Source organism: Microcaecilia unicolor, chromosome 10, assembly GCF_901765095.1.
Source record: "Microcaecilia unicolor chromosome 10, aMicUni1.1, whole genome shotgun sequence".
Classification (NCBI taxonomy): Eukaryota; Metazoa; Chordata; class Amphibia; order Gymnophiona; family Siphonopidae; genus Microcaecilia; species Microcaecilia unicolor.
In genome coordinates this window covers 137,238,556-137,252,779 of record NC_044040.1, presented here as the reverse complement: position 1 = coordinate 137,252,779, position 14,224 = coordinate 137,238,556, and the positions used below count along the sequence as shown (strand labels likewise).

Below are 14,224 nucleotides of genomic sequence, written 5' to 3'. Positions count from 1 at the left end.
ATGTTTGTATATAGCCATTGCTGATTGAGACCGTGGTGTCCAAACAATTTACTTTTTCTGGGCAGTAGTCAATTTTGAATCTGATTGTAGGATGGTATGTATTGAAGGAATAGTAGAGTTTCTTCCCCCTCCGTCCAAATCATAAAAATGTCATTGATGTACCGGTAGTATTTTAGAGGTTTGGTCTGGTATGTATTCAGAATGTCTCTTCTGAGGTCACGTGATGCCTGCTGCCTGAGGAGACGTGGTGGAGAGAGGCTCCCCGAGAGATCTGCTAATTTCAGCTAAAATCAGCCAGTTTTGCTGGCTACACGCAAACTCTGAGGGTGTTGGCTGTTAGACGACAGAACAGAGACCAGAATTAGTCACGTTTCAGAGAGGGTTTCTGAGGAATGCCCACGAAAGCCCAGAGAGGAGCAAAATCCCCGAACAACAAGGCGTCGAAAAAGATGGCGGAAACAACAATGCAGCCCGCGCGGAGCGACACTGAACCGCAGGCAGGAGAATGGATAGCGGAAATAACAAGGTCGTGTCTGCAGCGCTGGAAAACAGACTTACTAAATTGCAAACGGCTGTGGATGAAATAAACGGAAAGTTTGATGCACAGGCCATGCGCATTGCTGAAGTGGAGAATCGAGTAGTGGCGAGAGAGGACGAGGTTCGGCAAATGGTGGCTCAAATTTCTGAACTCCAAAAAGAAACAGGAGAGCTAAGAGACCGCCTGGAAGAGCAGGAAAACCGAGCGCGACGAAATAACTTGAGAGTGGTGGGTCTCCCTGAGTCGGTGCTGGACAAAAATCTTTATAAATTTTTTGACTCCTGGCTTCCAGATCAGCTGGGCATAGCATGGGGCAGAAACAACTTTTTCCTATCTGAGCACACAATTCTGGAACGCACTGCCGCGCAACCTAAAAACGATCGATGAACTGACCAACTTCCGCAAACTACTGAAAACCCATCTCTTTGAAAGGACATACCACAAAGATCAATACATGTGAACTCTCCCACATGTAACCAAAACTGTTTTATTATGTTCTCTTGCTATATTACTATCATGTTTATGTTGATTTACACCTTATATGTGTGTAAACAAAGAAACTGACACCTATTATAAAGAAGAATAATCAAAAAATTTTATTTTTTTCAACTGTCCTCCGTCGGACAGAGGCAGCGTGGGAACACCACACTGGAAGCAAAGTCTACTTACACAATATATTTTTAGCAATAATACAGAGATATATATTTGCTCAGCAGTAATACAGAGATATATGCTTATCTTACTTTGCTTTGCTTTGCTTAGGATACCTATCTTCTCCTCAGTTTAAATACGCTTACATTCATACTGCACCCAATGTGTGCACATCAGCAACCCTTTTCTTTGAAGCTTGTTCTCACATTCCTTATCTACAAATGTCTGCAAGCAACATTCCTTCTGCCCCCCCTTACACAGCCTCCTGTCTCTGCTTCACACCAGGCTGCTCAAGGTTGATTCTATGACTCCCTCATTGTTTTCACAGGTTTGTGACTCATAGGTCTTTTGCCTTAATACTTGCACTTCACTGACCATAGGAACTTTATACTATTCAACTGTTTCTCATTATATTTATGCAGCATGTTTATTATTATTAACAAATCCTCCCTTGAACCTTGTCAAGCAAGGTTCACAAAAATTTCATGGTTATAGTTTTCATCACTGTTAGACTGGGCATCATCCTATAAATAGGTAACACCTCAGGCCGTCATGGCAATGACAAACATTTTCTATCAAACCACAGAACTTTCGGGGGGAGTCAGTAACCCAGGACAGTTTGGTTCATAGTCACTGGTGTCAGGCATTATATTTTGTATCTGAGTTACCATGATCATTTTCAATGAATCTTGACATGTTCGTTTGCAGCAACCAAGTACACAAGGCAAACAACATAATAAGAGTCCTGCAACACATATGAAAACAATACATCCAGTCACAATCCCTCTTAACCATGGACCTAATCCTCCAAACCAATTTTTTATGGTATCCCACCATGACGTGTCCAATATCCCTTCATAATCACTTACTTGAATTCTTGCTAGAGAAAGAATGCGCTGCATTGCATTTTTCACAATTATTGATTGATTTCTATCAACTGCACAACATGATGTATCATTAATAAGTTCACAAACATCATCATCAATCTGCCTTTGTAGGGCGGTTAAAGCAATGTCCAATTCATGGGTAACAACATGTAATAATGATTGTAAATTGTCTAATTCAGCAGTGGCAGCTGGTTCTGCAAAAGGTATCCAAGATGTTGTAGTGTTGCTGCGGCAGCTTCAGAGCTCTGATAAGAAGGCTGTTTTTGAAATTCCTCGTCTGCCTTCATGCATGCTGTTTCACGCGTCTGTGTCTCAATTTTCATTTTATCAGCATGGTATAAGTCTGCTGCTACCATAAAAAGATTTAAAACATGTAAGTGTTTCTGCAAGGATTTTCCCTTTTTGGTTTGTTGTATGTATTTTAAAACAGACAACAGCTGAGTTCTTACAAATGAACCACCACCTGGCCATGATAAAAATGAATCCTGTGAGGCATATCCAGCCCATTTCTCACAGACCTTTTGAATAACGGGTGCCTCAAAGGGAAAAGTATCCTTAACATGCACAAGGGGTGAGCAATTCTTTCGGCTATCTACATACAAAACATAAGGAGTGATAGATGTTTCTCCCTGACCCTCTGCAGCGGGTTGAGGGGATAGTTCGTTCTTAGACTGAAAAGGTCTCATGATATAATAACAAACAATGCCTAAGCTAGCAAAATACACAGCAAACAATAATATAAATAATGAAAGATACAAGAATAAAAAAGCAATTTTTCAAAAGACTTTGCTTCAAGATATACTCACGGTTCAGCTGATTGACAATCTATAACCTACTCAATCCAGGCTGGCCATTTCTGGAGATCATAGGAAAGAAAGTCACACGATTACCAATCCAAAAACTTAATCCGAACGACGGCAGCCGCGTCCTGCCGCGGTCGCCAATTTGTTGATTTACACCTTATATGTGTGTAAACAAAGAAACTGACACCTATTATAAAGAAGAATAATCAAAATATTTTTATTTTTTCAACTGTCCTCCGTCGGACAGAGGCAGCGTGGGAACACCACACTGGAAGCAAAGTCTGCTTACACAATACATTTTTAGCAATAATACGGAGATATATATTTGCTCAGCAGTAATACAGAGATATATGCTTATCTTACTTTGCTTTGCTTTGCTTAGGATACCTATCTTCTCCTCAGTTTAAATACACTTACATTCATACTGCACCCAATGTGTGCATGTCAGCAACCCTTTTCTTTGAAGCTTGTTCTCACATTCCTTATCTACAAATGTCTGCAAGCAACATTCCTTCTGCCCCCCCTTACACAGCCTCCTGTCTCTGCTTCACACCAGGCTGCTCAAGGTTGATTCTATGACTCCCTCATTGTTTTCACAGGTTTGTGACTCATAGGTCTTTTGCCTTAATACTTGCACTTCACTGACCATAGGAACTTTATACTATTCAGCGGTTTCTCATTATATTTATGCAGCATGTTTATTATTATTAACATTTATAATATCTTCTTGTTACATTACTTTCTTGTTTATCATTATCATGTAACCCAAAATCCTTCTGTAATACCAAATGTCTACTCTCTTCTTATTTTCACTATTCATGATGTATTGTAAGCCACATTGAGCCTGCAAAGAGGTGGGAAAATGTGGGATACAAATGCAACAAACTAAATAAATAAATCCTACAACCTCCCCTGGTAACTCAGATTCCGTACTCTGTGGTCCCAGAGGTAAAATGGGACTTGTTGGACTGAGAGAAATATCAGCCTTCAGTTTGGGGCTCTTTCCAGCCCCAACAACAGCAGAAATGACCAACAATGATAAGGGTTGTGCATAAGCTGTTAATGAGGGTTGCCGAAGCCTCTGGGTCTCTTGCTTCATTTTGGCATGCTCAAATCAAAAAGACAAGGCAAAAAAGGAAATTCAGCACAGATAGAAATAGTTCCTTAGCACATGTCCTAATTGGCCATCCTGCATTCCAATTCTAAGTTTAGTATTTAGGCTGGGAGAGCCTCCTCTTTGGGCACAAAATTCTTGAGTGCTGTCATGACTTATGGCCACCCATAAGTCAGGATGTAGATTGGATATACTCGGCTGATCTGGTCTGGCATGGACAATAAGGAATGAGAAACTTAAACTTGGTTTGTTAATTACCTTCCCCTGAGTCCTGTTAGACCAGTCTAGAACCTACTCAAGGAAGTCACAGCTTTCAAGAATTCACAGACTATACTTGCTGTTTTCTTCATTTGTCATTTTACTAGTTCCGAAGTTATTTGGGATCATCTTACTCTTGGTTTGCCAATTATCTCATCTGTGAGTTACTGGTCAAGAAGAGAGGTTTGCATTAGGCTTGGTTTTGATTTTATTTATTTTATTTATTTATTTATTTATTTGTTGCATTTGTATCCCACCTTATCCCACCTCTTTGCAGGCTCAAAGTGGCTTACAATACATCATGATTAGCGGAAGAAAGTTAATAAATAAACATTTGATATTACAGGATTTTGGTCATTTTGATGAAGGTATAACATACAGAATAAATGATTTCATAGTGTACAAGCAGATATTAAGAATCAAGTCTGATGGTGGCTTGACAGCGCAAACCGAATGTTATTGTTTACTATGGGTTTTTAGCAAGGGTTTCTCTCTCCCACCACCACCAAATAAGGAGAATAAAGTCAGACCTGGGCTTTTTGTCTGTTTCTATTTGCTGTTAGCCGACATAACCCAAGGAAAGGAAATTTAAAAGGTAAGTTTAAATTTTTTCTTGTACTGTCACCTTGTACTGCTTTATTGCAGTAGCTATATGGGAAAACCTTATTTGCAGAGCTTTAAATCTGGGAGGGGTAGTACATGAGAAACGTCTCTAATATCTTGTGATAGCCAAATGGAAAAAGAATTTAAAAGGACAACTCATAAGACAGCTTGTATAGCAAAACTAAAATTTTCCTTTTCATATGTGAAAATGGGAGGACATCTTTAAAGATTAACCATATTTCAGTAGTGTCAGCATAATTTCCACATTGAATGAGTTCATGCAACTCTTATTGGGCAGCAAAAACAATTTAAAGATACTAATAGTATTGACACTGATTTGTTCCCTTACAGTTGAAAATCCATGTTGCATGATCTGGGCTAAGGCTACGTTGCTTCCAATCCGTACATCAGATCCCAATGATTGCATTTGTTCTGTGGGAGGAACTCTTAGTGGTATAGAATGCTAAACTGATAATAAGAATTGGTCACCATTGGAACTGTACTCAATTCAATATTTCAAGAAAAATGTGTAGAAAAGATGATGAAACTATTTTAATAAACTGTGAAGGAAGATTATGACCTTATTCTAAATTATCATTGAAATATTTAAAAGCAGAGAGTTAATAGATATTTCTTATTCTAGTGCTCTTATTCATATTTCTTTTTTTAGATGAATGACAATCTAGTTGAAAACTGGAGTGATCTAGATGAGCTGAAAGGAGCCAAGACACTGGAGACTGTGTACTTAGAGAGGAACCCCTTACAGAAGGACCCACAGTATCGGCGCAAAATCATGCTTGCACTGCCATCTGTTCGGCAGATTGATGCCACATTTGTCCGGTTTTGAACAGCTATCCTAGTCCTTTCACACTCATGTCTTTTATGCTTGTCTGACCATCTCCCTTGCTCCAGCACAGTGTGCATTCTAGAAGCGCACGCACATGGAATATTGCCACCCACCAAATTGATCTTTTATCAAATGCATTGAACGCTGATCCTCTGCACTAAGGAAACCAAAAGTATGCTGTTGGTGTACTGGCTTATGGCCCTGTTTAGCAGGACCACTGCTGTGTTTTCTACCTATCTTTTACCCCTTCTCTTCACCTCTCTTTAATGTTATGACTTGGTGTGAGGAATTTTATCCACATCTGCCACTGATCAGGAAATGAAGATGTAGTCTCAGACACACACTTACACAACCTAATAGTACAAGCCTCAAAAGAAAGTGGAGACATACAATTTTTTTTTTAATAATTATTGTTATTAAATCTTATGACATGAATGTTGTCCTGTTTTGCCTGTTCACACAGGCACTAGTGTGTCTGTCTTTCTATAGTGTTCAGTTGCATATGTTGTTTTTGCACTAAATGTTCTTATGGTGAGGAAACTGGCCATAGAATCTACAGCTATATGCTCTTCCCCAGCACCTGAAAAAGATCATCCTTTTTCAGCATATTTGATTTTCATGCTTACGTACTACAGCCCCCATTACAGTGCTAAGGAGGTCTTTTACTAAGCAGCGTAAGCCCAAAGTGGGCTTACCGCTCACTAAACTGGAAGTACTGCCAGGCTACCGCAGCAACCTGGCAGTAGTTTCCAGCCTCAGCGTTCGCCATTTCTGGCACTACAAAAATATTTTTATTTTTGTAGTGCCGATGTTTACTCAACGGTAATTAGACAGTGCTCCCCCCCACTCCCAAATTGGCCATACAGCAAGTGCTTCACTTGCCGCACAGACATTTCTTTAAAAAAAAAAAAACCTTTTATCCACTACAGAAAAAGGGGGCCTCAGCACATGTCAAAAACATGCAGGCCCCCTTTTGCCACAGCTTATGAAAAGGGACCCCTAAGATTGCAAGGAAGAGGAAAACTATAATTGGTTCACAGTTAATATACCCCTCAACTCATAGGTATGAAAGGTGTTGATCCTGTTGGAGGTATATCTCTGTAGACAAGGTTATGGTAGATGATCCATAAATAATTATTTTGTCAGATAGATTTGGATGTCTCCATATCTTACTGTTGTGACAAAACTTTTACTGTGATTGGCTGGGTACTCTTGTGCTTCTTACTGGCTGTTGTTGGAGACAGGGTGCTTGCGATGATGGACTATTGGTCTGTCATAGCATGACATTTCTTATGTATATTGTATGATGTGATTTATTGTAGCTACTAGTACTTTAAACACCTAGCCTTAAATCTTCCTATACTAGTTAAGGCTTTGCAAGCTTCCATCTCATTAGTCTTCCACTGAGAAGAGCAAATAAGGTATTGCTTATCTGTGCATACATCAACCTCTTGCTGATGGTGTAGCCTCATCATATTATTATTATAGCTTATCTTGTGCCAATATCCCTTAACTGGGACACTGGAGCAGAGGAGCAAATGAGCAATAAAATGATGGATGGAGGAATTTAAACTGTCATAAGTAGAAAAAAAATACAAATATATCCTACACTTTATTGGGCCATTACTACTCAGAAAAAGTTCATTCAGAATAGTTTTCTAAAGCTGTAGACCTGATTAAAAAAGGATAGTAGGGTAGCCCAGTGGCTCATTGGCAAATATTGTGTACTGCAATATGGAAAGTCTTGAATTTGATATGTGGGTCAGGTTTCTATTGCCTGGGCCGGGGATGCTGCTGAAGCAGTGTTCCATCATCCAAAGCAGTAGAGTGTCTTACCATTGCCCAACAACAAAAGCTAGAGACTAGACAGGATCAGTGCCTGTTGGCCAAGGGCAATTTCTACAATGGCCGGGCTGAGTTGGAAGGGAGATATAAAATGAAGTATCAAGCCAAACATGCAGGAAGAAACTGCTTAGCCAAAACAAGGGAAAGCTTGATTCAATTACTTCTCTCCTGACCCTATTTCTTGTATGTATCTATCTTGCCTGCTGATGAAGAGTATGTGCCTGAGAGAGAGAGACAAAGTTTCAAGCCCCTATGCATAATTTTTTTCTAACATGCTGTTAGTTGGTTTAATGTTTGGGTTTTTCCACCTATCATAATTTATACACTGGTAATGTTTTTCAAAGGATGCATTTTACAATTTAGCCACAAAAGGCCACTGTACCAAAGCAAGAGGTATTTCTCTGTGTATCTACTACTACATGTTAGTACAAATAGCAGCCAGTAATAACTTACACTGTTTAGTCATTACATGTCACTGTAGACAGCAAGCATTAAGAAAGCATTTAGTCACTAGATGTCAAAGTTCAATTTACAATAAAGAAAATGAAACACATCTGAATTGCTAAGAGACCAGCAGGGAGTGAGTAGGGGCACCATTTAAAAAAATGAACTATGTGCATGTATCTTGATTTGCCCGTGTCTGTGTGTTGTGGTGTGTATCTCTTGCTTGTTTTAAAGGTATGGGGTAGAAGAATGGTACACTATTAAAAACATTTTTAATATCTGTGTCTATCTCTGAAAAGGAGAGGAGAAGGAAGGGGCATTTTTGAATGAAGTTGCAAACCACTATGTTTTAATGTTTCTACTTTCCAGCTGCTGCAATTCCTTCTCCAATTGGACTCTATTTCTGGGGCCTTTATTTTTCCAAAATCCTCACTTCCTTGTCATCAAGCAGATGAAGCCATTACGTATGGGTTGTGTCCATCAACCAGCAGGGGGAGATAGAGAGCACTCAACTTTTCACAGTGCCTCATGGCCAGCTAGCTCCACTGCCTCTTCAGTATTCTCTATCTCCCCAAGCAGGGTGGCTGCAGCTTCTTCGAGCTCCATCAAAATCTGCCTGGGGGTGGCTCCTGGCTTGCCAGTTGTTAGCCGGAGTGTTAGAGGCTATAGCAGCTTCACTTTGAAGGCACATAGGTCAGCCCTTTCCCTGCCTTACCCATGCCCCCGTGGATGTGGACATATTAGCTTGCTTTTCCCTGTCCTTTCCCACTCAGTGGATACAGGCACATTGGTTCGCCGTTCCCACTTATCTGAGCCTCCGGAGTGTTTTTATTTACCTCTTATGCCTCTGCTTTCCTCACAGCGTTAAAAATAAATAAATAAATAATTAAAGTTGCGTTGCGCTTTAGCACAGCGATCTTGGAAAAGAGGTTTTTTTTTCTTGAGATTCTTCTGCAGGACCGAAGCTGTGATACTCGGTCTAGTGAGGTAAGACTGTTTTCTGACTCCTCCGGGGTGGGCCCGCGATCGGGATGTTTTTGGCACGAACTGCCATTTTTGAATTTTACCGCCGTTTTCGGCGATGGCTGCGGAGACAGTAAAGCGCTGTTCTAAATGTGGCAAGCGCAAATCAGCAGCGGGGCTCTATAATTCATGCTGTACAGACGGTAGAGCCGGCCCGAGCATGGCGAGCGGCGATCTTTTGCGCTCTGAGCTGGCAGCGGATGCCATTTTGGTTTTTCCACATGGCGCGGCCTCCATTGCGACGGAGAGCCCTGAATCCGGGGGGGGGGGGGGGGGGTCCTCTGAGTGAGGCTAATAATAGAGCTGATAGCCCTGGGCAGGATCCGGGCGGTCAGCGAGCGGTTTTCTCCCCTGATTTTGTTTTAATGCTGCATAGGGCGTACATACTTAAAAGAGCTCTTCCACAGGGATCTTCGGACCCTCTGCCTGCCCCCCCCCCCCCCCGGTGGATCCTGGCCTTTTGGAGTTGGCTTTGCCTGTCTTATCCTCCTGATAAACGCAGAAGGGCTAATTCCCCTTCTGAGTGTGGCGCACCCCCCTTTATTCCCCCGTGGTTGGACTATGAGGATTCTGAGGGGTCTGTCAGAACTTCTTGGGCTGAGAAGCCAGAGTCGGGTGCAGAATTGCCACAGGAGCTTGATGATCTGTCTGCGGTGAGGATTTTCCACCGCGAGGAGCTGCCAGCGCTTATTTCAGATGCCTTACAAGCCCTCTCGATTGAAGATCCTGGGAGTGGCACAGCCTCCTCTGTTAATCCAAGGATGGCTAGTACCAGAAAGCCTGCTCGAGCCTTTCCTTTGAATGACTCCATCCAAGAGCTTATTTCGGCTCAATGGGCTGACCCCGAGGGACCTTTGAAGGTTGCCAGGGCTATGGGGCAATTATACCCTCTGAGTGAGGAACATTTGGCTCGCTTTGCAATGCCTAAAGTGGATGCCCCAGTCACGGTTGTGACAAAGAGAACTATCCTCCCTGTTGAAGGAGGTGTTGCCCTGAAGGATATTCAAGACCGCAGGCTTGATTCAGCTCTGAAGCGGTCCTTTGATTTGGCAGGTCTCACTGTTCGGGTGTCTGCATGCAGTTGTTATGCTGCTAGAGCCTGCCTGGCTTGGTTACAGCAGGCAGTGGAACAGCACGGTGATGGAGCGGAGACCTTATCTGAAGTGGCTCCACGGACGGAGTCGGCCTTGTCCTTTTTGGCTGACACCCTTTTTGATATGGTCAGAGCTTCAGCTAAACAAATGGCTGTAGCAGTGACGGCTCGCCGCACTCTTGGGTGCGACATTGGGTGGCGGACATGGCCTCTAAGCAAAGGTTGGTGAAGTTGCCCTTCAAGGCCTTCTCCTGTTTGGTGAGGAGCTGGAAAACATTGTTAAAGGCCTGGGGGATTCCAAACCTCAGCGCTTGCCCGAAGATAGGCCGAAGCCTTCCTCTAAGGGTCAGGCGGTCCGCTCCTCTTACAGACCTCGCTTCCGTGAAGCTAGAAAGTACCACCCGGGGTGTGCTGCTGGGTTCACTTCACGTGCCCGCTTTCAGCAGAGAAACTCCTTTTGCTCGGACAAACGTTCTGCAGCTGCCGGTTCAAGGCCTGGAGTTCAGGGGCGACCCTGTCGATGGTGCGCCAGCCCCCTCCTCGTTTCCTGTCATCGGAGGAAGACTTTCCCTCTTTTTCGAGGAGTGGGCCAAAATCTTCGCAGATCAATGGGTCTTGGACCTGATCAGAGACGGATACCGAATAGAATTCGATGCCCTGGTGAGAGACGTGTTTGTGGAGTCCCGATGCGGTTCTGCCGCCAACGGGCGGCGGTAGAGGAGACTTTGCACAGTCTGTGCCAGATAGGGGCTGTGAACCCGGTGCCTCCCGCCGAACAAGGTCTAGGCCGCTACTCCATTTACTTTGTGGTGCCACGAAAAGGCGGGTCTTTTCGCCCGATCCTGGACTTAAAAGAGCTAAACGTCCTTAAGAGTGAGGCATTTTCACATGGAAATCCTGCACTCCGTCATTGCGGCAGTACAGCCAGGAGAGTTTCTCACGTCTCTGGACCTGAAAGAAGCTTACTTGCACATACCAATTTGGCCCCCGCACCAGAAGTTTCTGCGGTTTGCAGTGTTGGGAAAACATTTCCAGTTTCGGGCCTTGCCTTTTTGGCCTCGCCACAGCTCCCCGAACCTTCTCCAAGGTAATGGTGGTAGTAGCTGCCTTTCTCAGGCGAGAGGGTATCTGGGTTCACCCATACCTAGACGACTGGCTCATCAGAGCAGACTCAGAAAAAGAGAGTCATCTAGCTACAGCCAGAGTGGTTTCAGTCCTTCAATCTCTGGGCTGGGTCGTCAATATGGCCAAAAGTTACCTGACCCCTTCGCAATCTCTAGAATATTTGGGGCCAGGTTTGACACAGCCTCGGGCTATGTGTTTCTTCCCGAGCAAAGGCGGTGCAAGCTTCAGAATCAGGTCCGTCTGCTCCTGAGGATGCCCCGCCCGCGAGCTTGGGACATTGTCCAGCTGTTGGGATCGATGGCGGCCACCTTGGAAGTGGTTCCATGGGCGAGAGCGCACTTGAGACCTCTACAGTATTCTCTACTTCAACTATGGTCTCCAGTATCTCAGGATTATCAGTGCAGACTTTCTTGGCTCCCTGCGGCCCGTCTCAGTATGGAGTGGTGGCTCTCGGACAGCATGTTGCGGCGAGGAATGCCGCTGGCGCTCCCCGATTGGTGCCTAGTGGTGACAGATGCCAACCTGAAGGGCTGGGGCGCACATTGCCAGGGGAAGCATGCCCAGGGTCTGTGGACTCCGACGAGTCGGAGTGGTCTATCAACCGCCTGGAGTTGAAAGCAGTGTTTCTGGCTCTTCTGGCCCTTCAAGTGACCCTGGAAGGATTGGCTGTCCGAGTGATGTTGGACAACACAACAGCAGTGGCCTACATAAATCGACAAGGCGGCACTCAGTGCAGAGCTCTAGCCGCGCAGGCCGAACAAATTTGCCACTGGGCCAGGCTGCATCTACAGTCCCTGTCAGCAGCTCACATTGCAGGTCAGAGCAATGTGCAAGCCAACTATCTAAGCAGGCATCAGATCGATCCAGCGGAGTGGGAACTAGCAGACGATGTATTCCTGCAGATATGTGCCAAATAGGGCAAGCCAGTGATGGATCTTATGGCGACCAGTTCCAATGCCAAAGTCCCGTGCTTCTTCAGCAGACGGAGGGATCCTCGCTCTGCCGGGTTGGATGCCTTAGCTCAATCCTGGCCCCTGGGCTTGCTGTATGTCTTCCCTCCGTGGCCCTTGATAGGGCGAGTGCTCCTGCGGATTCAGCTGCATCCAGGAGAAGTGGTGCCCATCGCCCCGGATTGGCCCAGGAGGCCTTGGTATGCGGACCTCCGACAAATGCTGTTGGAGGCTCCCTTTCCGTTACCTCTGGTTCCGCACCTGTCGTCACAGGGTCCGGTGGCCATGGAGGACGCCTGCCGCTTTGGTCTTATGGCATGGCGATTGAGAGGGCGCAATTGAGAGATAAAGGCTACTCAAATAAGGTAATTTCCACTCTCCTGCAGGCCTGTAAGCGCTCCACTTCCGTGGCTTATACCAGGATTTGGTGCCACTTTGAAGTCTGGTGTGTTTCAAGAGCGCTTTCTCCGTTGCGGGCTCCTGTCTCGCCTATTCTGGACTTTTTGCAGGATGGTGTACACAAAGGCTTGGCCTCTAATTCCCTGCGGGTGCAAGTGGCAGCATTGGCCTCCCTGCGTGGCAAGGTTAAAGGCGTGTCCTTAGCTGCTCATCCAGATGTGGCACGGTTTCTTAGAGGGGTGCTTCGGCTCCGTCCTCCCGTGCGGGCACCTTGTCCAGCTTGGAACCTGGGGTTAGTATTGAAGGCCCTTCAGGGGGCTCCCTTTGAACCGCTTCGGCGTGCTTCAGAGAAAGATTTGACACTGAAGGCCATCTTTTTAGTGGCCATTACCTTGGCGAGACGGGTGTCAGAGCTCCAGGCGCTGTCCTGTAGAGATCCTTTTCTGCAATTCTCAGAGTCAGGGGTCACGGTTCGGACCGTGCCTTCCTTCATGCCTAAGGTGGTTTCAGCGTTTCACCTAAACCAGCCTGTTTTTCTTCCCTCCTTTGTTGAGGAGGAGTTTCCAGATTCATTTGGGCAGTTGCACCTTTTGGATGTGCGCAGGACTCTGTTGCAGTATCTGCGAATTACAAATTCCATATCATCAAGCTGATCAATCCATAGACTGGTGGGTTGTGTCCATCTACCAGCAGGTGGAGATAGAGAGCAAACTTTTGCCTCCCTATATGTGGTCATGTGCTGCCGGAAACTCCTCAGTATGTTCTCTATCTCAGCAGGTGGTGGTCACACACAGCAGCAGCTCTGGCTAGGCCTCCAAGCCTAATTTTTAGGTTTTGTTGAGTGCCTGGGGTTGAGGGCTCTTTTGAGCAAGTGCAAACCTGGTGGTGCCAGGTCCCTCCTTTTCTCCCCCCTCCCGCTGGCTCCGTTAAAAAAAAAAAAAAAAATTTTGAACGTCCTTAAAGGCGTTTATTTTGACGTTTATTTAAACGTTTATTGCAGCTACTCACTGGGACACCAGGTCGTTACAGCTCGGAGCGGACAGCAGGTAATTTTTACCTTTTTATAGCGGGCAGGGGGTTCCCCGATTTATCTCCACGTGGCATATGGCGTCGGAGGGCGAGGGCGTAAAGAGTCGCTCCCCGGATCGCTTGGGCGCTTCTAGAGGGGATGCGGGGGTCTTAAAGCCTGATTCGCCCTTGTTGGGTGACAGTTTCGTGGCCGATGAATGTCCCGGTCCTTCCGGCGTGGCGATTTTTCCCGCCATAAACGCCCATCCCCCGCTCCTCGCCTCCGCCATCTTGGCCGGCCACGCGGCTCGGACGGCTTCTTCTTGGGCCGCCCTTGAGGTTGGAGACATTAATGCCATGAACGCCCTTAATTTGGGCGACGGCACAAAAGCGGCTAAAGTTAAGCGCCGTTCTTCCCGCGCGGCTCCTTCGCGGAGTGTCGCGCCGGACGCCATTTTGGATGCGCAGCATGTCTCTCCCCCGCTCTTGCGAGCGCCGGTTGAGGGTGCGTCTAGGGCTGTTGCCCAGGCTGCGGAAGTACACAGTCTGGGGGGTTTCTTCCCCGAGTTTGTTTTGCTGCTGCATCAGGCCTTCCTTATGCAAAACGCTGCCCCTGCTCCCTCGTCTGGTAAAGAG

The 14,224-nt window shown here is 45.5% G+C and overlaps 1 protein-coding gene across 1 annotated transcript in view; it reads left to right on the top strand.

Annotated features, from left to right (window-relative positions):
- PPP1R7 (protein phosphatase 1 regulatory subunit 7) overlaps window positions 1-6,136 on the top strand; it is a 229,391-nt gene extending 223,255 nt beyond the window's left edge. Inside the window, 1 exon segment of the mRNA XM_030215930.1 lies at window positions 5,525-6,136. Within this exon segment, the coding sequence (XP_030071790.1) occupies window positions 5,525-5,701 (177 nt within the window). The 3' untranslated portion in view covers window positions 5,702-6,136.
- Window positions 6,137-14,224: the final 8,088 nt, after the last annotated feature.